At 45.6% G+C, this 27,666-nt stretch overlaps 1 protein-coding gene across 4 annotated transcripts in view; it reads left to right on the forward strand.

Annotated features, from left to right (window-relative positions):
* The first annotated feature begins 1,120 nt into the window (after positions 1 to 1,120).
* The window catches only part of LOC138295318 (ribonuclease inhibitor-like), a 171,041-nt gene continuing 144,495 nt past the window's right edge, over positions 1,121 to 27,666 (forward strand). For 2 of the 4 annotated variants that reach the window (XR_011203570.1, XM_069233539.1), the window contains exons 1-3: positions 1,147 to 1,227; positions 12,160 to 12,324; positions 27,215 to 27,385. Coding sequence is in view for 3 of the 4 variants with exons in the window: in XM_069233539.1 (XP_069089640.1) it covers positions 1,148 to 1,227; positions 12,160 to 12,324; positions 27,215 to 27,385 (416 nt within the window). In the remaining variant the exon portion in view is untranslated. Of the gene's footprint in view, positions 1,228 to 3,341; positions 3,450 to 12,159; positions 12,325 to 27,214; positions 27,386 to 27,666 lie in introns of all 4 variants that reach the window. The other 2 variants (XM_069233538.1, XM_069233537.1) reach the window with 2 other exon arrangements.

The following is a 27,666-nucleotide window of genomic DNA, read 5'->3' on the forward strand; positions in this document are numbered from 1 at the left end:
ATAGCATAACATAACACAACATAGCATAGCATAACATCACACAATATAGCATAGCATATTATAACATAGCATAACACAACACAACATAACATAGCAAAACACAACACAATATAGCATAGCACAACATAACATAGTATAACATAACACACCATAGCATAACATAACACAACATAGCATAGCATAACATCACACAATATAGCATAGCATATTATAACACAGCATAACATAACAACATAACATAAGACAACATAGCCTATCAAAACATAACACAACATAACACAACATAACACAACATAGCATAACATAACACAAGATAACATAAGACAACATAGCATAACATGCCACAACATAATATAACAGAACACAACATAGCCTATCATAACAACACATTACACAACACAGCCTAACATAACACAATATAACCTTGCATAACACAACATAAGACAGCATAGCCTATCATAGCGTAACACAAAATAAGACAACACAGCATAACATAGCACAACATAGCATAGCATAATACAACATAAAATATTATAACACAACCAAGCGTAGCATTACATAAGACAAAATAGCCACATAATTCTACGCATACATCCACCCCATTACAGACCAAAACACATGGGCAAAAAAAAAAAAATTACAATGCCAACAGGTCTAGGAAATGCGAGACCAATTGCATTGCAAATGCTTGTTTCACCAGCCTTGGCATAGAAACATTGGTCATGTCGATAAAATACTGGCCAGGTGGCAACTCTATCTTTTCCTGTAAAATATAAACCCACAACAAATACAGATTATTTCAAACTTATTGTGGAGTTTGTCCACCAGTTCTTAAATGTTTATTAAAGCTAAAAGAGGCATCATTGCCCGGCTGGTGAACGATGGAATGTTTGTACACGGAGTACCACAGCGAGCGCCTGCAGATTCTTAGAACATAAACACATAAAGCGCTTCGACGCCTCGTCAGGGGCAGTAAGCGCTATATAAATACTTTCCTCCCCTGAAGGGGCTTGTGTGAGCAGCGCGCGCCCTTCCGCGCGGCCCCCTGGGGTACGAAGAGTGCGCCCCGGGGCGCAGTCCCTGTCACCGGTACCCCGGGGGCGCTCCCGAGAGCAGGTTTCCAGCGCTGTCCTGGGACCAGGAAGCGATGATGCTGAAAGCAGTGAAGGGAGGTTTCCGTGCGTGCAGCACCGGGACCAGGCGGGCTGCAGCCAGGGGCAGAACGAGGTACAGCTTCAGTCACGACGTCATTCAAAGGCATCGGGTTCAACTTCAATAGCTGCAAAGATGCCCACGTCCATGCAGAACTAGCGGCCCCTGTCCTGTTTTTTTGCTTTGCATTCTGGGACTTGTAGTCCTCGCTTTGTGATTGGCTAAACTAGACTGGAAGTCCAGAATGTAAAGGAATGACATGGTCTTTGGAAGCTTTGCAGGGCTGAACTTCGGGCTTGCCTTGTCTTGCTGAAAGAGTTTCTAATGGTAATGAGTGGGTGGAGTTATGGGCAGGTAGTTTAGGACCGCTGCCCACTCTGCAAATTATATACGTTTATGCCTTTGTTTACTAAACGTTTGTTAAGGTTCTACTTTGCAGTGTTATCATGGTATTTTTTATGACCTAAAAGTGGGTATCAAATCTGTAAATAAAATGACAAATAAGAAGACAATTACTTATAAATTGTTTTACATGTGCTGCAGCCGTATACATCCCAGCTCCTAATGTGACTTCTAAGCACTTGCAGCTTTATCCTGTCTCCACCAGCCTCTCTCTATCTTCCTGGACCATATTCTCAGCTTCTGCAGTGTCCCTTAAACTTCCCACTTTAACAGGTTTTGTTACATGTTGCTAGCAGTTTCCAAACCCTCGAGGCACACTTTATTCTCCATCCACAGTAAATGCATGCCAATAGACCCAATTCAAGCTGGAAAGTCCCAGTCTTTAAAGTCAAAATTGCTTTATTTTAGCTGTATCCCATCGAAAAATGTCTCGGATTCAATATAAGCCTATTGGGAAAACACATTTGTTATGTTATATTGATTTGTATAGCACACTTCTCACCCGAGAGGGTATCCAGGCGCTTGAGCAGATGTGTAGGTGAGTGGTCGCTGGAGAGAATTGGAGGAGCCAAGTCTCCAGCTTCTTTGGAACTCAAGAAGTGAAGGGGAGGCTCTGATGTGTTGCGGGGGGCCGTCCCATCTTTTTGGAGCGATGTATAAGAACTAGCCACCTCCTGAGGTTTTGAGACTATGGGGGGAGAGTGAGAGTGCGGCTGAGTTAGGTGTCTTCCGTTCTGGTGAAAGTGTATGCGTTTGTCCAGGTGCGCTAGACTAGTGTTCTGTAAGGCTTTGTATATGTGTGTGGGGAGTTTGAAGTGGTTGTGTTTGTGAATGGGGAGACAGTGAAGCTGTCTCAAGTGGGGTAAGATGTGGGTGTGGCATGGATGGTCGAGTATGAGTCTTGGGGTGGCATACTTGATAGTCTGTAGTCTGTCTCGAAGCTGCTTGGGAAAAACGATTTCCCTTTTCCTTGTACCCATGTTGGTTTCAGCGGCGTCCTCACTCCCTGTGGCTCTTGCGGAGGCTGGTCTTAGAACTAGCTTCTTCAGGTTTAACTCAAGATGGTGGCCACAAATCCTTGTGAGGTCAGAGCTCTAGTGTTTCTACCTTAGTCTCGTGCTGAAGTTTCCCTCCAGCTGTTTCTCACTGGGAGCTGTGCACTTCAGCTGTCACGCTGAGAATGGGCAGTGTTCTCGAGGCACTTCGTTTCATAGAGAATTCTTCCAGTTTTGAGTAATTAATTATTTTTCTTGTTACGGTGTGCACACCAGCTACTTTTTCCCTTCTGGAGAAAATGAATTTCTTCCTTCTTCCAACAACTGGCTATCGGCTTTCTGAGGAGAATTCATTTCGACTTAACAGAACTTCAAGCAACTGCAGTAAGGAATCCATTTGTATGATTTCAAGCCTGGCCAATATATATATGTACATATATATTCATGAACTCTTCACCTTGCAGACTTGTCAGTCTTAGAGACAAACCTCATTGCTCAGACTAATTCCTAGAGACTGTGATTATGAAAACTGAACCCTGAGAAGGAGTTTTTATTTCAAATCATTAGTAGATTGTATATTTGTGAACCTTTGAAGTGTTCTCCAGAGAACCTTGGAAACCTCTGACTCCTGGAGAAAAGAAGATATTAAGATAACATTGTTCTCTTTGAGAGAGGCTAGTCTCTCAAAAGATCCAGGTTAAGAGAATGATAGAATTGGGTAAATGTGAATGGCTGAATATTTGAATGCGCAATAGGACTGCACTTATCTATGCTCTTATCACCCGACTGCAGGTCCTTCCTTTAAAGAAATCCCAATAAGAAGAAAGGTCCAGGTTACAGAGACACACACTGAATATCCTATCTTCAAGTGAGAAACACAGGCTGGAACTGGATCTGGAGGTGGTCTCTCTTTTTCTATTTCCATTCCCCTTTCCCCCTAGCAGGTGCAAGGTTCAGAAAATCAGTAAAGTCTGAGCACACATGTGTTGGAGGGATTTGGATAAAAGGCATCTGTTCCTGTGGAAGTTTGATTTAATGGGTAATCTCCTGACAGATTGAAGTGCCTAATAAATATGTATTTCCACCAGAGCAGAATGGCTGAAGGTTTAGATTTTAATGCCTTGGCGGCACTTATTGACGAAATGCAAAGAAAGTTAACCCTTTCCCTAGATGAAAACAAAAAATTGAGAGAGGGAATAAAAAGATCCCTTGTTGAGACCCAACAGCTCATGGACAAATGGATTAGTCCCATGAGCAGATCTTGTTCCTGAAGACCATCTTGTTGGAGTTAGCTTCAAGCAGGTGGTTCTCATACATTCTGCTACCATGGTCATGCAATTGGTGAATTTAGTTCTGGTGGCGGTTGTCTCTTAGGGAGATGATGAGCTTTGTGTCATCAGTGTTGGAGATGATTTTAATGTCTTGAGATCAGATTATGTTGGCAAGCAGTGTCATGTAAAAGTTCAAAAGGTTCGGGCTGAGAGACGATCCCTGGGGAATTCCGCAGATCAGATTCTTGGTCTCCGATGTAAAGGCTGGTAGTCTGACTCTTTTGGCTCTTCCAATGAGGAAGGAGCGGATTCAGTTGAGTGCGGGTCCTTGGATGACAATCTCATGCAGTATTATGCAGTGGGGGCTCCCCTGCAATGGTGGAAGAGCTTTGCCCCCTTGGCCAAGAGCAAGGAGATGAAAAATCAAACAATAGCTTACTATTGTTTTATTTTTCATCTGCTGCTCAGCCAGCTGTGCATGGAATGGCAGGGCTGGGTCATGAGAGGTGGGAGAGGGCAGGCCCTCTCAGGCCACCAAACACACATGCGCACTTAGGTTTCTCTAGCCCGGCTTTATTGAACAGCCGGGCTGGAGAAACTGCACATACCCCAGGGCTGTGTCTAAGCGGCAGTCCAAGCCCCTCAGACCAATCCTGGTGCTTCTTTCATGTTACCTTTAGCATGACAGCAGCGCTGGGATTGTTAGGGAGCCTGTGCTGGTGTCACAGTGAATACTGGGACACCACAACAAGAGAAGCCACAAGTGAAGTGGCAGGAGTTGGCAGGGGCAGGAACAGCGGGAAAGGTAAGTGTTTTTTTTCAATAAAAAAACTAATTGTTTCCCCCGTCGTCGTTGCCCCCCTCCCTTGACATTTGCGGCAGCCACCGCTAGTATTATGATGGGTGTATTGTGGAAGGCAGTGTTGAACTCTGTAGAGAGGTTGATCAGGATGCGGGGCGCTGTTTCTCCTTGGTCCAGGATAGTCCATTGGTGGCTGTGATGAATACTGTCTCATCTGAAACCTGATTGAGTGGCTTCTATTTGGAAGTGCAGCTAGAGATGGGTTGTGAGTTGCTTGTTGATAGCCTTCTCTACCACTTTGGCTGGGTGTGGCAGCATTCCCCCAATTTGTTTCTAAAAATCTCCCACTCCCCAGTTTCAAAATGTTTGTGTGTATTCATCCCCGGCATCCCTCCTCAGCGACTGCATCTCCGTTATTGCCCATGCACTGCATTCCGAAATCCAGCATTTCCTTCACAGGTTCTGCAGCGCTTCTTTAGTCCCTGGGGCACCTTTCCAACTCCTTGGCACCACGGGTAGCGGTGGGTGAAATCATCTGTGACCAACACTGATGCAAAACATCAGCCAATCCCCATAGTTTCCACTGGTTTCCAATCTGCTTACCTTAGCAGTAAGAAATACAAAGGATACTTGCCCTGCACTCAGGCTTCCATCATCGCCCGTAGTCCACTTAATATGTTAACCTTAATGCTTTTATCATTAAGGTAGTTACTTTCTCACCCCTCACAATGCTTCTAAAAGCAACTGGCTTTGGCTGTTTGGTTGTTTTATTTTGTCTGTGAAGGAACCCTAAACAAGTTCTGCAGGCAGAAAAAAAGCCCTGGCAGAAATTTGTCACAAAATGTTGACCACCCTTAAATACCAGTGTTATGCAACCTGATCCCACAAGTCTTCCCTGCTGTCCTCCCTAGCAGTGCCTAGCACCCTGTGCACCCATGGGCCAGACAGGAGTTGACTAGGAGAGTAAATGCTGGGTATCAAACAGGTCCTGATGTGAGAACTACTGAGGGTGGCACTGTGAGTGGTATCAAGGTGATTGGTGTGAAGGACACTGGGTGTATCACTGTTGGAACTGCTGGGCAGGTGTTGCTGCTACTAATGTTTGTGTGTGCAGGCTTGAGCAGTAGAGCTCTCATGCACCCTGATTCCATGCCTCAGTAGTTAATCTGCTGCAGGTCCTTTGCATTAAAGCACATTTAGTTCTGAGCTTGTAGTGAGATAAAGAAGAATACAAACAGGTAGCAATGGAATTGTCTACAGCCCCCCCACCCTCCAGGGATAGGACAGAGGACTGCATTGGAAGGAAGCATAGCAGTTTATTCAGCTTACCTGCATGACTTCCATCTTGGGGTAGTGTTTTGCTCCCCCCTCCCCCCCCCAAAGTAGGATTGGGACCGTCACTTCAAATTATGGGAAGACATTCTGCCCAAGGCTGAGGCGTCTCTGATAATTAACCACTTGCTGCTGCCTTGTGCTGCTGCTACAGACCAAAGTTTCAAACCCTGGCAGGGCTGAAACAGTTTTTCATTCTGCTGATGTCATCAAATTTAATACCATTGAGCTGATCCTCTACGTGGCACCTCTGGCCTGAGCCGTATGAACTAGGGATGCCTACAGGTCACCATGCACCTTATAAATCCCCATAGTATAGCATAGCATGGACTCTGCTCTGATAACATTCTTACAGACACCAAGCACAGTGAGCCTTGCTCAGCAGGAACTGCTTTACCTGCAAAATAAACAGAGCCCTTGAGAGGTGAGGGAGTGACTCCTGGCCAGGTAAGGTTCAAAGGAAGGTAAAGCAAAGAAGAACCTTAGAGAACATTCAATAACTACCTACATATTCTTTGTATTATTTACTGTTAATCAGAGGAAGATGATGCATAATTTTAATTTTTTACACAAATAGGTTTTACAACTTGAACTACAAACAGTCAACATTACTGCACAAGACAATCAGACAATATGAAGGTGGCAGAGTTCACACCCACCTCATGACGGGAATAGAAGTCTCAATTAAAATTTCATTGCGTTTATAAACGAGAAAATAAAACAAACGTCATACAAGTTAACATTCAGCATCTCTTAAAGGACGATCCTCCATTTCAATATGTAAAAGACGGGTTCTCCGCTACAACCACTGGATAAAAACACCAACCATGAGCAGCTCGCAGCAAGTAGAAAGGGCGGAGTGGCGCAGGGTAGGGGGTAGGGGAGGAATAAAATTAAACCTAAAAATACAAAAAGAAATAAAACTTACCTTAACTGCCGAGCGCCGCTCCGCTCCTGCTACTCCTCGCTGCAGACACAGGCTCCCACACTGCACTGTAGCCAGTCCTGATGCTGCTCAAAGCAGCGTCAGAACTGGCTGGGAACACCCAGCCGGGGCGCTCCCAGGCAGACTGGGAGCCTGTGCAGGCACTCTCCAGCCCAGCAACTGTGTTGCTGGGCTGGAGAGAGCTTACAGCGCACGTGTGTTTGGCCGGCCAAACACACATGTGCTCACAGGGGGAGTGCTGTGCTGGTCGCCACACTCCCCCTGTAGGAGGCTGGTCTGGCTTATAGTGGGTACCAGATGGTACTTACACCTTGTGCCAGGTCCAGTTAACCCTTATTAGTAGATTAGTAGTGTTCTAGCAGCTTAGGCTGATAGAGGTAGCTATAGCAGAGCAGCTTAGGCTGAACTAGGAGACATGCAGAGCTCCTGCTATACCAGTTATATCATATAGCACTATTACATAAGAATCACAATACTCAGAGTTACTAAAAATAAAGGTACTTTATTTTAGTGACAATATGTCAGAAAATATCTCAGAGGATATACTCCCTTAGGAGGTAAGTAAAATACACAAAATATACACACAAACCAAAATCAGGTAAGTAAACAGTTAGGAAAGCAGTGCAAACACTGTAGAATACAATAGGATGCAATATGCTTAGGGGCAACACAAACCATATACTAAGAAAGTGGAATGCAAACCACTTAGGGACCCCTGGCCTAGTGTAGTTTGTAGAGGGTCGCTGGGAGTGTAAGAAAACACTAAGGGTGTCCAATATACCCCACCCCAAGACCCTGAAAAGTAGGAGTAAAGTGCCTCCGGGTGGAAGAAGCTGAAGATTCTGCAAGAACGGAAGGTGCCAGGGACGTCTCTTTTGCACAGAAGATGTCTCACGGAATGCTGGAGGATGCAGAGTTGTTTCTTTGAAGAAAGACCGCAAACAAGCCTTGCTAGCTGTAAAGGTTGCAGTTGAAGAAAAAGGGTGCTGCCCGGGCCCAGGAAGAACCAGGAGGTCACCACTTGGAAAAGGAGACAGAGGGGGCCCTCAGCAACACAGAGAGCCCACTCACAAGAAGGCAGCACCCACAGAAGTACTTGAACACGGGTTCAAGAAAACAGAGCACAGCGGTCGTCTCAACACGACAAAGGAGGGGCCCACGAAGCCAGTGTTCAACTCAGCGAGTTGAGCAATGCAGGATGGAGTGCTGGAGACCTGGACTGTGCTGTGCACAAAGGATTCCTTGCAAAAGTGCACAGAAGCCCTGCAGCTGCAATTCACACAGTACACAAGATTACTGTCTGGTGAGGGGAGGCAAGGACTTATCTCAGCCAAGTTTGGACAGATGGACCACTGGACAGTCGGGGTCACTTGGATCCACCACCTGTGTTCCAGGGACCACACTCGTCACAATGAGAGGGGACCCAGAGGAGCGGTGAAGCTGAAGGTTGGTGTCTGCGTTAGCAGGGGGAAGACGCAGTCAACCCACAGGAGATTTCTTCTGGGCTTCTAGTGCAGGGTGAAGGCAGACAGCCCCCAGAGCATGCACCACCAGGAAACAGTCGAGAAAGCTGGCAGGATTAGGCGCTACAGTGTCGCTGGAAGTCTTCTTGCTACTTTAGTGCAGTTTTGCAGGCGTCCTGGAGCAGTCAGCAGTCGATCCTTGGCAGAAGTTGAAGAGGGAGATGCAGAGGAACTCTGGTGAATTCTTGCACATCGTTATCTGAGGAAAAGCCCACAGGAGAGACCCTAAATAGCCCTCAGAGGAGGATTGGCTTCCTAGTCAGGTAAGCACCTATCAGGAGGGGTCTCTGATGTCACCTGCTGGCACTGGCCACTCAGAGGCCTCCATTGTGCCCTCACACCTCTGGATTCAAGATTGCAGAGGTCAGGGACACACTGGAGGAGCTCTGGGCACCACCCCTGAGGTGGTGATGGACAGGGGAGTGGTCACTCCCCTTTCCTTTGTCCAGTTTCGCACCAGAGCAGGGACTGGGGGTTCCCTCAACCGGTTTAGACTGACTTATGCAAGGAGGGCACCATCTGTGCCCTTGAAAGCATTTCCAGAGGCCAGGAGAGGCTACTCCTCTCAGGCCCTTCACAACTATTTCCAAATGGAGAGGGTGTGACACTCTCTCTCAGAGGAAATCCTTTGTTCTGCCTTCCTGGGGCTGGGCTGCCCAGGCCCCAGGGGGGTAGAAACCTGTGTGAGGGGTTGGCAGCAGCAGTAGCTGCAGAGAAAACCCCAGGAAGTTAGTTTGGCAGTACCCAGGCTCTATGCTGGAGACCCGGGGATGCATGGAATTGTCCCCTCAATACCAGAATGGCATTGGGGTGACAATTCCATGATCCTAGACATGTTACATGGCAAAATTCGGAGTTACCATTGTGACGCTACATATAGGTATTGACCTATATGTAGTGCATGCATGTAATGGTGTCCCGGCACTCACAAAGTCTGGGGAAATTGCCTTGAACTATGTGGGGACACCTTTGCTAGTGCAAGGGTGCCCTCACACTTTATAACTTTGCACCTAACCTTCACTAAGTGAAGATTAGACATATAGGTGACTTATAAGTTACTTAAGTGCAGTGTAAAATGGCTGTGAAATAACGTGGATGTTATTTCACTCAGGCCGCAGTGGCAGTTCTGTGTGAGGTTTGTCTGAGCTCCCTAAGGGTGGCAAAAGAAATGCTGCAGCCCATAGGGATCTTCTGGAACCCCAATACCCTGGGTACCTAGGTACCATATACTAGGGACTTATAAGGGTGTTCCAGTGTGCCAATTAGAATTGGTAAACATGGTCACTAGCCCATAGTGACAATTGTAAAGGCAGAGAGAGCGTAAGCACTGAGGTTCTGATTAGCAGAGCCTCAGTGACACAGTTAGTCACTACACAGATACACACATTCAGGCCACAAACTATGAGCACTGGGGTCCTGGCTAGCAGGATCCCAGTGAGACAGGCAAAAACAAACTTACATACATGTAAAAATGGGGGTAACATGCCAGGCAAGATGGTACTTTCCTAGAGGGTCTCATTTGGTATTAAGGAAGGTCTCATGTGGTATTATGGAGGGTTTTGTGGTAGAATTGAAGGTCTCATGTGGTAGTATGGAACATCTCATTGGTGGTATGAAGCGTCTCATGTTGCATGGGAAGCCTCATGCAGTAGTATTGAAGGTCTCATGTGGTAGTGTGGAAGGTCTCATGTGGTAGTATGGAAGGCATCATTGGTATTATGGAAGGTCTCATTGGTAGTATGGAGGGTCTCACTGGTAGTATGGAGGGTCTCACTGGTATTATGGAAGGTCTCATGTGGTATTATGGAAGGTCTCATGTGGTATTATGAAAGGTCTCATGTGGTATTATGGAAGGTCTCATTGGTAGTATGGAGGGTCTCACTGGTAGTATGGAGGGTCTCACTGGTATTATGGAAGGTCTCATGTGGTATTATGGAAGGTCTCAGGCGGTATTATGGAAGGTCTTGTTGGTAGTATGGAGGGTTTCACTGGTAGTATGGAAGGTCTCGTTGGTATTATGGAAGGTCTCGTGTGGTAGTATGGAAGGCCTCAGTATTAAGAGTTTGACCTGCTACTGTGAAGGCTAAGCAATGCAGCTCTAGTTGCACACAAGTTCATCAAGGGCTACACACATGTTCCCTGGTTCTTATAGAGTGCCTCTGATAATGTTATATTTTTAACAACTGCCACGCTGATGTAGTGGTTTAAGACTGTGCAAAATTGTCCCAGGCCCCTGATTACTTACTGGACAAAGTTGTTAGATTTTGCAGACTAAACCTGATTCCTTTTTGACCCCTGGTAGGAGAGGTTGTATCTCTGGTACTGAGGACAATCAGGGTGTGATTGCCTCAATGCAGGATGATGTTCCGTTGCATGTGCAACAAGTCCCACAGCACATAAAAGAAACTGAAAACAACCATTATGTATAGTCTAACTCCACACAACTATAATGGTTGCACTGTTAAACGTAGGTCATTATTCCCATTCTAGAGTATGCTTTTTGACATGGAAGGGATTACTGGTGGTGCTCTCACACTCTTACCCTGGTGTCTCCAGAGTTGACCTCTAGTATGTCAGTTAACTCTCCTAGTGTGAATATCTTTTTCTCATTGTTGCCTCACGCTAATTGCAACTGTAGGTACTTCTTTAGGGTGTTTCCCATTCAGATATATTTCTACGTTGAGAACATGGTTGTGTCCAAGTATTTGATATCCTGGCACCACAGGCCACCATTTAAGTGTTTGGGATACATTCCAAACCAAGGCATTTGCAATAAGTAGAAATCAATCCATCTCTGTCATACGGCTTAGCTATGTGTAGTTTAGATGCTTGTTCGTGCTAGTGGACGCATGCAGCAGTTTACTGCTCACCTTCTTGTTGTTCCTTTCCAGGGTTTTCCATGATTGAGTTCATGATTGATGCTGTGCTGAGTACTGGTCCATCTGTTGGGGGCTAGGAGGCTATGCTGAAAGTATATTCTGTGACCACAGGAGTGCAGGTCTTTCAGTGACTACAGTATAGAAGCTAAGGAAGGAATGACAGCCTGAACATTGTTTATGCATTGCTCAAAACGGCCATTGAAATCATGCAAGGTTTCATTTTCTAGTGCACTTCCACAAGAGGTGGAGGTTTGGTGGCAACTTCTCATGAAAAGGTTCTGATGAGGCAGGTATTGTCCAGGGCTCCTGAGAGACACTAACTGTAGTTTTTCTTTTTGTTTTGGGAGAGATTTTGTGGGGGTTTTGTGACTCTGGGTGTCCTCAAAGGCCTGTTGGCTAGCGGAGAATGGATATTGCTGGCCAAACTGCTTCCTGAGTTGCTTGGGATGCTGAGTGCTGTAAGGAGCGCACTGAAGTCTGATGGTGAGGGTGGGAGGGCAACCTGAAGCACAGGCCCAGACAAAAATAATACCTTTGGTGAAATGTTTAAAAATTTAGTTGTTACTCATTTAACTAGATTATATTGGGTATACTTTATCTCTGGGTCTCTTTGCATGAGGTAGGCATTATTTGTCATGATTTTGTAGCTAATGTCTAGTTTATTCATGATTATAAAAACTTTCTTGGGGCAGAATTATATCATCCAAACCTTTATGAAAAATGTTGCATGAATAGCTAAATAAAGCATGGCATTTGCAATGAATGTGATTTCATTAAAAATACTCCAATATGAAGGTCTAGTTAGATAATGATATCATTACCCATTTCAACTTTTGTTTGTTCTCATTCTTCTGCAGGATGGACAGCAACATCAAGTCCTGCTGCGCAGCTCTAGCATCACTCCTCAGTGTGAACCGGTCACTCACTGAGCTAGACCTGAGCGGGAATACACTGGGCGGATCTGGGATGATACTGCTGTGCGAAGGCTTGAAAGATCCACACTGCAGCATTCAGAAGCTGGAGTGAGTAACATCTGCCTCTTCCTAAGGCTGTGAATCAGCCTTTTTTATTTACTGAGCTATTTTTAATGTTCTTTCCACTAACTGGATTAGCTCCATATACGTCCAAACCTGGGGGTCATTACGTGGATGTTCATATTCTATTTTGGATGCTGGTTTTGAGGATGGGAAAGCTCTTAGATTTTAATCCCCTCGGGCTCCGTGAGCAATTTGTTTTTTTTAATAGAACATTCTGCCCTGAGTGGCAGAATGTTCTAATAGCCTTAGGACCTAGGCTACGGCAGGTTCTAAGGCTATATTACACCACATCTTGGCCCAAAAACTGTGATTTTTGTAATTTGGTGTAAATCCGTTCAGTAGTTTTGGAGTTATTAAAGAATAAAGATGTATGCATATCTATATATGTATATCTACTGTGGTTCCACTGTGGCGAATCCTCGGATTCACTCACCACCAACAATGCCATGATTGGCTGGCCGCAACCTGGGAGAACAGTTACAGCCACCATTTCAAGTATTGGCTCGGTGCAGAGGGGGGAATAAACATAAAATAAGATATAAGGGGAAAGGATCGAGGTGCGGGACCCCTCCGTCGCAAAAAATGGCCCCAAAATCTTTTTTTAGGCTTGTGAGAATCCACGGGTCCAGAGCCCAATTAAAAAGAAAACATCCACCCACGCAGCCACTCACATGCCCGTTTACACACCCATATAGCCACTCACACATCCACTCACAGACCCACAAAACCACTCACACACCTACTCACAGACCCACACAGCCAGTCATAAAGGTATTTAAACACCCACTCACACATACTCAGTCACAGACCCACGAACCACTACCATACCCAGTCACAGACCCACTCACCCACTCACACACCCACTTACACACCCATACAACCACTCATACACCCACTCACAGACCCACACAGCCACCCATGCAGACTCATCCGCTTACCCACCCACACAACCACACACACCTAGTCACAGACCCACACAGCCAGTCACACACCCCCTCCCACACTGACTCATCCACTTACCACCCACACAAACACACACACTCAGTAACATACCCACACAGCCACTCACACACCCACTTACACACTCATACAACCACTCACACACTGACTCATCCACTTACACACCCACACACAGCCAGTCACACACCCATAGAGCCACTCACCCAACTACTCACAGACCCACAGCATGGAGCTAAGGCAAAGGGTGTGCACAGTGTGGGGTTGGCCGCATGCTAGGCCCTACTAACCCACTGCCCCGTGTGCAGGGGGTTAGTCTGTGGCTGCATGTGGGACCTGCATGCGAGTGCGCACAGCCGGCGGCGGTTGGATTAACGTATGTTAGTTAAATATTACTTAATTTTTAAAAGAATGTTGAACTTCCCTGAAAAAAAAACAAAAGTTACAAGGACATTATAGTTAGGCAATAGAATAAAAAAAAAACATAGAAATTCACTAAAACCTAAACATAATAGTTAGGTTTGGATTTTACACACACAAAACCATAGAAATTCAGCAGTTGTAGTTACCTTGGGGCACAAGTTACAGTTTCTTGAGATAAGTAAAACTAAAACTGCTTAATTTGTGTGGGTTTGTGTGTGTAAAATCTGAACATAACTATAACATCACCATAACTTTAGTTTTTTTAGTGAATTAATACTATAATCACACTTCATTACTCACAAGCAGACTGTTCACATTTTTGTCTTTACCATGCATTTATCCTCTTTGCTGCCATGACTAATGTTTCTTTGCTTGGCTCATTCTCCCAACTCTATCACACAATCAACATTGTAAATCATATAGCAACATTCACCCCTTCTCTGTCTGACAATCAGCACTTCATTTTCTTTTTCACCATTCTCCTGCCTCTCACTCAAAATGTCTTTGTCTTACTTTGGACAGTAGCTTTGTGTGTTGGAGGAGGTGTGCTCTTCGGATAAGCAAACAGTGTGTAATTGGAGATGCATATTGTGGATAGAGTTGGGAACTGTGTTAGACGCTGTGGTTTATTGGAGATGTATGGTCTATGCAGCTAGCCACTGAATATGTGATAATGTGCTGTATGTGCTTTATTAATGGGCGAAGCACTCTCTGTGGAAGAAGGAGTAGTCAACTGAAGTTGATGTGCTCCATAAGAAAATCTTTGTTCCCATGAAGCATTTCAGTTGCATTTAGCCCACCCATAGCTTGAAACTGTACATGGGTTGAGAAATGATGACTGAGAATGATATTATCTGCCCAAAAGGGACTGGTCTAATGGAAGAGGTGTTTTCTACAGGGTATGTTTTGGGTATGTGATCTATGGAGGGAGATGTGATAAACATAAAAATGTTCGTCCTTTAAGTGTAGGTGTTTTCTATTGGAAAAGGCGCACTGTCCACAAAGTGGTGAGGTCTCTCAGAAAGGATGTGATCTGTTGAAGGACACGAACTGTATGGCAGATATTGTGATTGAGTCTGAACGGATTGGAAAACAGACGCACGTATTCACGTAGGCGCCGGGTGGTTCACGACGCCGAGTGCAGCGCGGATCACGAGCGCGGCCGCAACTGCCACAACCACTATTGCTGCTTTGGGGGCCAAGGAGAACTCTTGCCGGTCGGCTCACGCACGGAGCGCGGAGCACGGCGTTGTCTCGGCCTTTGGGGGTCAGAGGATCTCTGTGCGCCCCGGCTGTAGGTTGGCATTCCGGCAGGACCAGGCGTAACCTGGGCGCTGGAGGAGCCGGGAAGCCAGAAGCCAGAGTCAAAGGGAGCCAAAGGGAGCCAGAAGGAGAAGGAGAAGGAGAAGGAGCCATCCCCTGTGGACCCCTGTGACCTCCTGCAGCCCCTCCTGGAAAAGACGCTGAGCGGAAGAGCAGACCGGGTGAGGACTGACCGGGACTGTCCGGGACCGGGTAAGCAGACTTCGTGGGGGGGAGGGAGTCCATCCTGGCCGTTGAACCCCTCTCCTGCCTCCCTCCCCGGCTCCTGCCCCTGCCCTCAGCTCCGGCATCGGTACCCAACCGCGCCACTTCGCCTCACCCGCCTCACCCAGCCTCACCCAGCCGCAGCCACAGCAACAGCTCTAGCCATAGCCCTAGTTGGCCCTAGCTGGCCTTTGGCCTTGGACTTGGACTTGTCGTTGATGTTGGTGGTCTCTTCTAAAGACCAAGCAAGGAAGGAACCCAGTAAGGAACCAAGGAGCCAAGGGGAGGGGTACGTGGGAGTGGCGAACGGTAACCAGAGGATGGTTGGGACAAGAGGAAAAACAAAGAAGGCTAGGGAGGCCAACAAGGCGCTCACTCACCTAGCGGATTCCCAAAGATCAGAGCAGGAGCTCAAAAGTCTACAAAGCCTTGGGTTAGACCAGGATCAGGACCAGGACCCCAGAACCATCCAGCAATCCCAGGGGGGATTCGCAAACCTAGGTGAGGACACAGCAGACACAGCAGACACAGCAGAGGGTGTCCAATTCGGGTCTCCCACCAACAAAAGCGATTCCAAGCCAGGAGAAGAGTCAGGCGGGACATTAGATGTGGTGACACTGCCTTGCTTGCCAGCCCATACTGACTCTGACGATATAGGGGGTGCCCTACCGAATGCAGGAGAGACTGTAGGCGAAACTGTGGGGGGCCTTCTAATTCCTCTGTGCAGGGGACATAAGTATACACCGACGCACCCGGGCCCGGGTGGATCTACGGGAGCAAGGAAAACTAGACCAAAAACAAATACTATCACTAACTATTACAACCAAGTGAACCTGACCTCAGAACAGCCGCAAACGCAAAGTCCTAAAGCCACTGGCCTCCGATCACAGCCATCGGGGGGAGTGGGTGGCTACAACATGGGGGGGGGGTGAACTGGAGCTACCAGCGACCGGGCTCCAGGATACTCGCCCACTTCAGCAGCAACCGTTTGGTTTATCGCAATTATTCTGCCCAATGAGTAATCCTCTTGGGGATGGTGAAGTGGAGTTAAATAACCCCCCAAAGTGGAGCAACTTTTCGGGAGAGCAAAGAAAAGGTAACGATTCACCTTATCCTGACCCCCAAACGGGACTATTGAACTCCGGGAATTTTTCACTAACATCCTCTCCACAATGTGCCCAAGCAGAATTCACAGCGCTCCAAAATGTAATGGGTCCAGAAACAGACTGCTCACCATCTAAACAGACCCATAAAACCCCAGCGCCACAGCTTCACTGCGGAAGACAAATTGTTAAAACTAATTTAATGCTGGGCAGACTCAACAGTAGTTCTTTCAGTCTGGAGCTGTCCTCACTCGACAACTCCGTTATTGGCAACACAGACCCTCAACTAAACAGCATAACATCAGAAGACCTAAACTTCCTGGAAGGTAGTATAATCATAGGCCACAGAGGAAAGGAAGGTAAAAATTCAGAAGGTCAGATAACCAACGAACAAAGTGGAAACGGAGATGACCTCTCACTAGACCAACCAATTCTTAGTATCATGAAAGTTATATGTGCAACACTGGGCTCAATCGCAGCAACGATCATGGCCCAGTCTCAAAAATTTGATGATCAACTTGAACTGACCAAACAACTTACATCCTCAATACAGTCTATAGATTACAGGATGGCCCTAGTAGAGGGCGTAATTAGGGAAAACCTGTTGCATCAAGCAGTGGCCGATAAAATGGACAAGTTGGATGGACAAGTTTGTGGACCGCTGCTGGAAAAACTATTGGAAGTCCCAAAAGTAATCAAAGACATAATCGAAGACTGCAAACACAACCTTAAAAGCACACAGGGGTGCATTCACGAGCTAGGAAAAACAGAATCTAGTTTAATTGAAGGGCCAGCAGACAAAGAAAATATAGAAAGGCACTTCGGCCCAGGAAGAGAGAACTATCCAGATGCAAAAAAACAGACACCTAAGAGGGAGAGAACAAATGGAAGTCCTGAATTTGGAAGCAAAGTCCCAAACACAGTAGAAAAAAGGCCACCGGGTAAAAGGCCTCAACTAACAGGCAGATGGAAAAACACATGGAAGAAAGCTAGAGGAAAAAAAAAAGCACCAGCAGGAAAGGCCTTAAACATGTTACAACAGATAGGCCTAATAGGAGAAATCAGGAACACAGGTGATGAGAGCGCCCAACGTCAGTATAAAGATAAAAGCATTAAGTCGGAGAGTTTTGAGAAACCCACTGATAAAGTCTTTAACTTTATAAATAAAAATCCCGGATTATTGTGCGACAAAAGTTGCACTCACCATTCCCATATAAACCGCATACCCACTGGCCCCAGGGGACACCAAGCATCTGGGCATGACTTAGACAAAGAAAGGTGGTCCGGAAAAGACCCTGGAACAAATCATGGGATAAACGAGGTAAATGATCCTCCAGCCACCGAACAACCCAAATGGAGCCCAGGAACACCCAAACCTAGCATTTGTATCGATAAGCACCTCCCAGCTACAAAAACTGAACATTTAGTTCAGGTACACTACTCAAACATAGTAGAAGACCACTACGGAAAATGCCAGCCGCCTCCGAACTCCACTAGTGAGGGGGCAGAACAAGATAATAGCAAAGGCGAAAATAGTAGGGCAGAGACCCCAGAGTATATACGAAACGAGCAAAGTATAAGAACAACCATGTGCGTGGACAACACAACAGCTCCAGTTCCCGCACCCCGGACAAAGGCAAAATATTGTTCTCAGGGCAGCCCTGGAAATTATAATCTCAGCAACCAGCCTGGGTGGATCACTGATTCGCTTGCACCATCGCGCCCAGCTCTGGACCTGGAAACCAATGAAATCAAAGGAAAAAGGGACAATTGGCCTCCAAAAAGGGAACCCTACGAAGAACAAAGGAACAAAGAAGTGAAACTGGGAGGGAAAAAGGCCAGGTAAATCGAACACCTACTAGTCGTGCAGCTACCACTCAAGACAGACAAAATGAGAACACCCAACTCCAAGAAAGACTGTCGCAGGAAGGTGGCGGGCACACTGTGATCCGGTCTGAAACAACGAAAAAGCCCGAAGCCACGATCTTGTTCATGCCTGAGTACTCCTCAAGAGGAAGTCACGACATCCTGAACAGGTCCAACATCTTATGTCTTGTCAACTCCCTGCCAGCCTTACAGAATGTAACAACTAAAGATCTCCTTTCAGTAAGATTCATACCAAAAAAAGAAATAGAGAACGGGGAATCAACAGAAACAGTCTGGGCCTCACCTTGGATAGCAGAACAGATCTTAAAATGTTCAAACACGATGAAGACCTGGGGAATATCCATTGCTACTCCGCAAATAGAACCATATCCAACAATACTTCTTGAAAAAGCTACAGACCGAAACATGATGCGTAGGCAAGAGGCAAAAGGCAATTCTGGCTCGATACTTCAGGGAGCAATCAGCTCCAAACAACAACTCCCTGAACGAACAAACTTGAGTAATATGAGGTTCCGCCTGGTAGCTAATTCCCCTAGAAACAGTAGGGGTAATCCCCCACAGTTACAGAATTGCAAAGAGCAATCATTTAAAAGCTCGTAGCAAAAAATGGATAACTCGAACATAAAAAATAAAATCAGTCCCATATTAAAAATTCTAAGCTGGAACATAGCAGGTTTAAAAAACAAAATGGAAGATAAAGACTGGGTTGAATTTATTAAAAAACAAGACATCAGCTGCTTCCAAGAAACTTGGTCTACTCATGCTATTGACCTAGACGGGTTAGTCACCTTCCACTCACCTGCAATCAAGCAAAAAAAAGGAAGACCCTCGGGAGGTCTGAGTATTTGGATTAGAACTTCATTACTGAGGAACTCCGTAGTAACTCACACCGTACAAAGCAAGGGAATCCAGACGCTCGCAGTCAAATACGAGGAATGGTCACTCGAAATAGTAAATGTGTACTTCCCACCTATCAGCCGGGCTCAAGTTATGCCAGGGGTGCGGCTCCTTAAAGAACATATCCTAAACAAAAGAACCATGGATCGGAGGAACCCAGTACCAGGCCACACGAACAATCGCTCTCTCCAACCTTGTAAAACCTTTTTATTGATATGTGGTGACTTCAACACTAAACCTCATTCTATCCTCTGGGACGAACAAGTAGCAGAGGAAGATTATGCTTGGAATATCCCAACGCCTCTTATCCAACGCTGTAATGACTCCAAGAAAGGAGAATTAATCTTTGAAGCATTAATAGAAGGAGGACTTCGCACATTAAATGGGAGAACAAAGTCAGATAAAACCTTTAAATCTACCTTTCGAACTGGAAAAAGGCAAAGCATAATTGACTATATGGCAATAAACATCGAAGCCTGGCATTATGTCATCGATATGGAAATAAGGGACAGAATCGAGAGTGATCACGACCCACTGCTAATGGAGATAGTCCATCCGGACGCGAGCCCAGGGAAGGCGGAGTCTCCATTCAACGGAAATAGCCTAACAATAACTATGAGACCAAACAGGAAAAACATATTAAGGTCAAATGAGGATGAACCTTATATGAGTGTTCCCAGCCAAACCTGGTTGTCATTACTTAGCACGTTCTTAAACCCATCAGATAATGACGCTATACCCCTCCTGCATAACTTTAATAATCTGCTACTGCAAACAAAAAAGGAAAAGATCAAGCATCCTCAAATCAATCCTAAAATGATGGAGGGCTGGTTCGATGAAGAGTGTTTAAAGCTAAAAAAGACCTTATCACAAGCACTGAAGAACCGGCACTTGAATGATTCCAACGAGCAACATTTTCATGGATGTAGGCAACAGTACAAAAAATTATTAAGATACAAAAGGAAGATATTTCCACATAAACTTTGGAAAACTTTACTGCAAGCAATAACGGCAGGGAACCCCAAAAAGTTTTGGGAGATAGTCAGGTGGGGATGCGAAGGCCCCCCGAAAAACCTAGAACTGAATATTAACCCTCAACTTTGGGTAAAGCACTTTACTGCCTTGTATCAGGAAGTGGCCAAGACAGAACCAGGGATGGCCACTAACCCAAACATCCTCACTCAAGGGCTGGGAGGCAGAAATCAAAGATTAAGCAAAGTATTTCCTCTTCAAAAGACCCACGCAGCATCTTCAAATTGTCTTTTTAGATCGGTAAACGGAATCCAGAATGCACTAGTCTCTAACGAATTTTCCAGCACAAATTCCACGCAAGTAGCCCACGTCATTCCACGTGCAATGAAGTTAATACCGGAATTCAGTGAAAAAGAGATTAAACAAGTCATCCTCCTTCAAAAGCCGCATAAGGCTGCAGGCCCAGATGGCATCCCTTCAGATGCTTACCGTAACCAGCTAACGTTATGGTTACCTGCTCTAGCCCGTCTATTCAACAGTGTTTGGCATTATGAGGCAATCCCTCCTTGGAAGGAATCAATAATCGTTCCAATTCACAAAAAAGGGCCTCGGGACATGGTGAGCAATTATAGACCTATCTCACTGCTTGATAGTGTTGGAAAGATCTTTGCCAAATTGATTCAGTCGCGTCTAGACCAATGGCTAGAGGACGGAGATTTAATATCAACACACCAAGCTGGTTTTAGGAGAGGCCAAAGTACAACAGATCAACTTTTTAAGCTAAACATGATCTGTGCTAAATACTCCACCCTTAAAAACAGTCCATTATACCTGGTCTTTGTGGATCTCCAAACAGCCTTCGACAGCGTAAATCGCCAAACATTATGGCAGCTATTGTCGGACATGGGCATACAGGGAAAAATCTTAAGGCTGTTAATTCTATTGCATACAGGAAACACTGCCAGGGTCAGATACTCTACGAGAAATGATTATACGGCCAAAATTCCAATTGAGCGAGGTGTAAAACAAGGCTGTGTTTTGGCCCCAACCTTATTCAATTGTTATATAAATAAAGTAAGTCAAGTTTTGAAGGAATTAAATCTGGACGTGCCAAAACTAGCCAATGAAAGTATACCTATCTTGCTCTTTGCTGATGACGCCGTATTACTGGCAAGAACAGAGATAGCAATGCATGGTCTACTTAGGGGCTTTGAATCCTTCTGTACCTCAAGGAGCATGGTAATCAATGAGGGGAAAACAAAGTTTATGATTCTCAACCAAAAACAGACGTTGCAATCGACTTTTAGGGTAAATAATAAGCCTCTGGCCCGAGTGGCCACCTATGATTACCTGGGCTGCAGATTAGATGAAAAACAGACATGGAAACCACAAATCTACAAAAGCAGAATTTCCTTGGCCCAACAAGCCGGAGCAGTACTCAGATTTGCCAAGGCTACAGGCAATCACTCCGTGAGCTCTGCACTGCTTGCATACAAAACAAAAGCAAGAGCCGCAGCACTTTACAGCGCAGAGATCTGGGGATTCAGAAAGATTCCATCAATACAAGTAACCGAGAACAAATTTTTACGCCAATTACTTTGTCTAGGTAATGCTACACCAATGAACGCAATAAGAATTGATCTACAGATGAGAAAGGTTGAGGACTACATCGCTCTGGCTCCAGTAAGATACTGGATCCGTATTTGGACAAAAGAGGCTCTTAAACCATTCAGAGATGTACTTAAGGATATCATGAAGCTGCAAAACCATCGGAAACTGCCCTGGTTCAAACATATCTCAACTATCCTGGCTGCTATCGGCCAGGATGACTTTTGGCTCCATCCAGAAAAAATCGGAAGGCCTAGTCTAGCTGTCATAAAAAAGGCATATTGGGAGCGAAAGACAGAGATTATGTGCGAGTCATTTAGCCCTTTATTCAAGCGGTATATTTTGTTTAACCAAGAGCTTAAACCAGCATCATTCATAGACAGTATTTATCCGGAGGAAAAAAGGGCTCTCTACTTTAAATTCCGTATGGGCACACTACCAGTGACAGCGGTGGTCAACAGATGGCAATCCGCTCCTCCGAGTAGTTTAGAATGTTGTCCATGCCTTCATGGTGGTCCGGAAACACTTTCCCACTTCCTTTTACTATGCCACTTTACGCTCAGACTCCGTAAATTGTACCTTCGCCCACTTTTCAGAACTTCCGGAGTTAGGAAGTGCAAGGAGGCGGAAGCGCTATGTATGCGTTCAGATGAGAAATACATTGTGACAAAGGTCTCAACCTATATCTTGGAAGCATGGAAATTACGTCTATCAATGCACCTACAGTTGGCACAGGCACAATAGCCTATGTTATCCCGTACCTATTTAGCTTGGGAAATCGGTGCAGGGTAGTGTAAACTGGGTTAGGCCTCGGGCTTTTATTAAATGGCTGGAAGGCAACGCAAGGCCCCAAATGACTCGTCCCATAATAAGACATTTTAAATATTAGACTCATTATGTTTTTCTAGAATAAGTTAAGCTTTAATGTAAATTATGGTCAAATCAGGTTTTACGATAATGCATGGTAAATTGGATACATTTTGGCACATGTTAAATCAAATTCAAGCATAGTTCCTTTTATTGAGATGTTTTATTTAATGTGATTTTTATTGAGTTCGAGGGATTGATATCTATTGTGTGATTATTGTTAAGGCCGGATAGGCTAATAACAATTAAATAAATAAATGGTAAATGGATTGAGTCTGAGCGTCTTAGTATATAAGGCTTGTGGTCTTTAGAATGAGTTGTAGAAATGGTCATGCATCTTAGATATATCATGGTATGTGGGAAGAAGTGCCATCTATAAAATAATGTGTTGTCCTTGGGTGAAGGTGTGGTCTGTAGGTGTAGTGTAAAAAATCATGTTGCATATACGGAAAGGAGTATTGCCTTAATTAAATTATGCTCATAAAGAGGTAGCGATGGGAGGAAGAAAACGCTCCCTGTGGTAGAAAGAGCACATTGAATTGGCAATGGCTTGGACATATGGCTTAAATGTACCTTAAGACCTTCACTCTCTGGTCTGTGGACCTCTTGCTATGATGTCGGGAAACATGGTGTTTCATGATCAATCAATCAGGTGTTTGTAAAGCATGGCTAATAACCCATGAGGGTCTCAAGGCGCTGGCAGGTAGTAGGAGATCAGTTGAAGAGCCAGTGCTTTGAGGTTCGCATTGAACTGAGGTAGTGTGGATGGTTGCCTGAGATGTAGCAGAAGAGTGGTCCAGGTCTTTGCAGCGAGGTAAGAGAGGAATCTTCCACCAGCTGAGTTCTTGCATATCCTTGGGGTCGTGGCGAGGGCCACTTGGGGGGAGCAGAGGTTTCTAGTGGATGTGTGGAAGGTCAGGCGGTGGTTGAGGTATGCAGGTCCAATGTTGTGGAGGGCCTTGCATGCATGTGTGAGGAGCATGAAGGTGATTCTTTTGTTGATTGGGAGCCAGTGAACGGCTTTCAGGAGACAGGAGGTGTGGCTGTGGCGGGGGATGTCCAGGATAAGTCTGACTAAGGAGTTCTGGATTATCTGCAGTTTCTATTGAAGTGCTTGGGTAGTGCCAGGATACAGTGTGTTGCCGTAGTCCAATTTGCTGGTGACAAGTGCCTGGGTGACTGTTCTTCTGAATTCAATCGGGATCCATTTGAAGATCAGGCGTAGTGTATGGAAGCATAACGATGCAACAGCATTGACTTGGTGGTTCATTGAAAGGGAAGAGTCTAGGATGATGCTGATTTTGCGTGGGTGTGGGAGGTTCCGAGTGCTGGGGCCCACCAGGAGCCGTCCCAGACAGAGGGCATGGAACCCAGGATGAGGACCACAGTCTTGTCGGAGTTCAGCTTCAGGCAGCTGTCCACCATCCAGGCAGCGACTGCTCTCGTTCTGTTGTGAAAGTTGCTTTTTTGTGGTTGTAAGCTTGGTGAGTAAGAGGATCAGTTGGGTGTCGTCGACGTGGGAGCCGATGTTGAGTCTGTGGTTTCCGACGATGTTAGCGAGCGGGCAATGTAGATGTTGAAGAGGGTGGGACTAAGTGGGAGCCCTGAGGAACTCCATCGCTCATCTCTGTCAGTTGTGAGGTGAACAATGCGAGCCTGACTCTACAGGTGGATCCGTTGAGGAAAGAGCTGATCCATTCTAAGGATTTGCTGCGGATCATGGCGTCATGCAGAGGGTGCAGTGGGAGATGGTGTTGAAGGCACCAGAGAGGTCCAGTTGGATGAGGGCTGCAGTTTTGGCTTTGTTGAGAAGAGTGCGGATGTCGTCCGTTGCTGTGAGAAGTGTGGTCTCAGTGCTGTGGTTGTTGTGAAGCCCGATTGGGAGGGGTCCAAGATATGGTTGGTTTCGATGAATTCGGTGAGTTGTGATTTGATGGCTTTCTCAATGACTTTGGCCAGGAAGGGGAGCAAAGAGATGGATCTGAAGTTTTTGAGCTCCATTGGGCTGCCGGAGGGTTTCTTCAGCAGTGGGTTGATTTCTGCATGCTTCCAGTCTTTTGGGAAGGCAGCAGACTTGATGGAGCAGTTGATGGTGCAGCATAGTTCAGGGGACAATGGTGGCGCTGGCTTGGTTGCAGATGTGCTTTGTTGGGATCTGGATCCTATGGGAGCGGTGTTTGCTGGTGGGATGGTCCTTGGTGGCGAAACTGCTGTAGATGTCTAAAATCTTGCAGTGGAAGAAGGTGGCGAGGTTGTCACAGAGGTCTTGGGATGGCGCAGATGTCTGTGGATTCTGCGCTGTGTTTGTTGAATTCTTTGATCACCGTGAAGGGTACTTTGTTGTTGTGTGCATTGGCGTTGATGCGTTTTGGGATGGCCATTTTTTTAGTGGTTCTGATTAGGTGGTGGTGTGTCGGATGGCGGTTGCAAAGGCTGCACTGTCTGCTGGGGTCTTGCTGCTCCTCCATCTTTTCTCGAACCATCCACCAGCTGGCTTTCTTGCGGGACTGCTTGTCGGAGGGTTTCCTGAGGGAGGCCAGAGTATTGGCACAGTCAGAGATCCATTTGTGAAGGTTGCGTGCTGATACGTTGGTGTCTGTGGTAACTGGCTGTGGTGATTGGCGGAGGACGGAGGGCAGAGGTGAGCTAGTCATCAGAGACTTTGTTCCAACCTCTTCCTGGATGGTGGTCGCAGAGGTGTTCTGTGGGTTTGGTGAAGGAGAAGTGGATGCAGTGATGACCTGTCCAGTGAAGATCGGAGGTGTGGGTGACTGTTAATAGCAACAAAGACAGGGTTGAAAGTGTGTCATGCTGCGTGGGATTGCGAGGTGACCAGTTTTCTAAAAAAAAAAAAAAAATTACCTTATGAATGGAAAGCTGGTTGTTAGAAAGTACAGTGTATACTGCATGTAGACAAAGATTTGTTCTGTGGGAGGAGATTTCAGCTGTGAGAGGAAAATTAATCTATGAAATGATGTGTCCCCTATGGCAGAAGAATCAGTGGGTTCAAGGAAATCCCATCTGTAGGAAGCTGTGTGTTTTCTAGAAGAAATTAGAGCCCTGGAATGATCTGTGGTGTGAAGGAGAAAGTGGTGTCTATTGAATGTGATGTGGTCTCTGATAGGGTGTGTGGTATATAGAAGCAGAAGAGGCCTATGGATGCTGTTGCCTGACTTCTGCCAATGTAGATAGGGTCATGGTGTGGAGGATTTTTCTCTGGTGGGCCAGCTGTATAAACCAAACCACTCTAACCGTAAGCATGCACCATGCAGCAGCTAATTTTTGCTGTGTTTAATTAATGCACTAACTGGAGCTGTCGCAGGGAGGTGGTGGTTGTATTTGGCAGCTGATACATAAAATGTCAAAACAGCTTCATTTGTAGAAGATCAGGTGCAGATCTCCCTGTTTAGATACAGCTGAATGACACTTGCTCTGAATTTCACTCTTTCTATTAATTTCATTCTAACACCTGTCTCCTAGAGTAATGAAACTTAGGATCATGTGGCTTTATTCTAGAAGTTTCTATTTTTCACTGTAACTGTCTACTAAGTTTTATTGGGGAGCTTTTCTCTTTGGCAGCTGGAGGGGAAACCCTTGCCAGATTTTTCTATGATCTCAGACTCATCCTAGCTGCAGAGCACTGACAAGTTCTTTGACACAGTGGAGAGAACATGATCCATAAAAAGAGGCAAAGCCAAGCTAGGGAGGCTTTGTCCACGCAAGGAGCCTCCATGTACATGGGTAGGTATGATCTGAGGTTTCATATGTGAACTGTAAGTGATGGGTCACTATGTGGATGGAGGTGCCATCTGACGGTGGAACGTTCTGTGGGAGAAGGTGTGATCTGTGACAGATTAGGTCTTTGAATGAGTGTAGGTCAATGCCTGATCTTTGTGGATGTATGTGAGCTATTGGAGGAGATGCGACCCATCGAAAGATATGCTAATGAGGAAAGATGATTAATACTGGTGAACTTCATCTGCCACATTCCACCAGCCATGCAAGTACGATGGCTTGCTCCCTCTTACTGCTGTGAAACTCTTTGTGGTGTTTATGTGCCTCTCTTTTTTGCATAACAGACAGCAGTCTTGTCTCATATTATTAATCACTATCCCTTTCTATGCTGTTTTATTCGTCCTGCTCACCTCCAGAGGGAGAACGAGTGTCTTGTTACAAGTTACACTTGGGCACACTCTTGCAGGATGCACAGTTGCTACTTTGCTGGTCCTTGCAATAAAGCACTATCTGTTTTCTTCTCTCTCTTTCCCTCTTTGGTTCTCTCTCTTCCTCACCCTCTCTCCCCTCAGTTCCCTTCTCCCTTGTTTCTCTTTTTATTTCTCTTCCTCTATTTGTCTTTCATTATTTTCCTCTTTTTTTTCCTCTTCACTGTTTTTTCTCCCTTTTATTTATCTCACCTGCTCTCTTTATTTCTGACTCTTGCTCTCATTTCTCTGTATCTCTCTTTTTCTCTCTTTTGCTATCAGTTCCAATGTCCTCTCACACTTCTGTCGCTCTATTGTTCTTCTGTTTCTGCTGTTCATCACTCTCTTCTTCAGTAATTTGTCTTTCATCTTCTTCTACACACACACAAGCGTTTCTGTCTCATTCACTCTCTCTCTCTCTCTCTCTCGCAGGATGGACGGCTGCCAACTCACAGATGTCTGCTGTGAAGCTCTGTCTGCTGTTCTCCAAATGAGTCCATCCCTCAGAGATCTGGACCTAAGAGTCAATAACCTTGGAGATTCAGGAGTACAACACTTGTGCGAGGGATTGAAACACCCAGACTGCAAAATCCAAAAACTAAAGTAAGGAAAAACAAATGGTGTGTCTAGTTTTGGTTCTTCGGCAGCTCACTGCATGCCAGCAAGAATATTATACCTGACTGAGTGCACAGTTACCTCTGTACAAGAAATCGGCATCATTCAGTTCACGAAAGGTAAATGTGTTTCCAAAATATAAAACACACTTTGGATTTCTAGTAACTTCATAAACTACTCTTAACAAGAAAAACAACATTTGCACATTGAGCTGTGGTCCAGAAAGCCATTATCTCTGAAAATACAGAAGCAGGGTTTGAGGATTCCTG

Source organism: Pleurodeles waltl, chromosome 5 (assembly GCF_031143425.1).
Source record: "Pleurodeles waltl isolate 20211129_DDA chromosome 5, aPleWal1.hap1.20221129, whole genome shotgun sequence".
In the NCBI taxonomy this organism is placed as follows: domain Eukaryota; kingdom Metazoa; phylum Chordata; class Amphibia; order Caudata; family Salamandridae; genus Pleurodeles; species Pleurodeles waltl.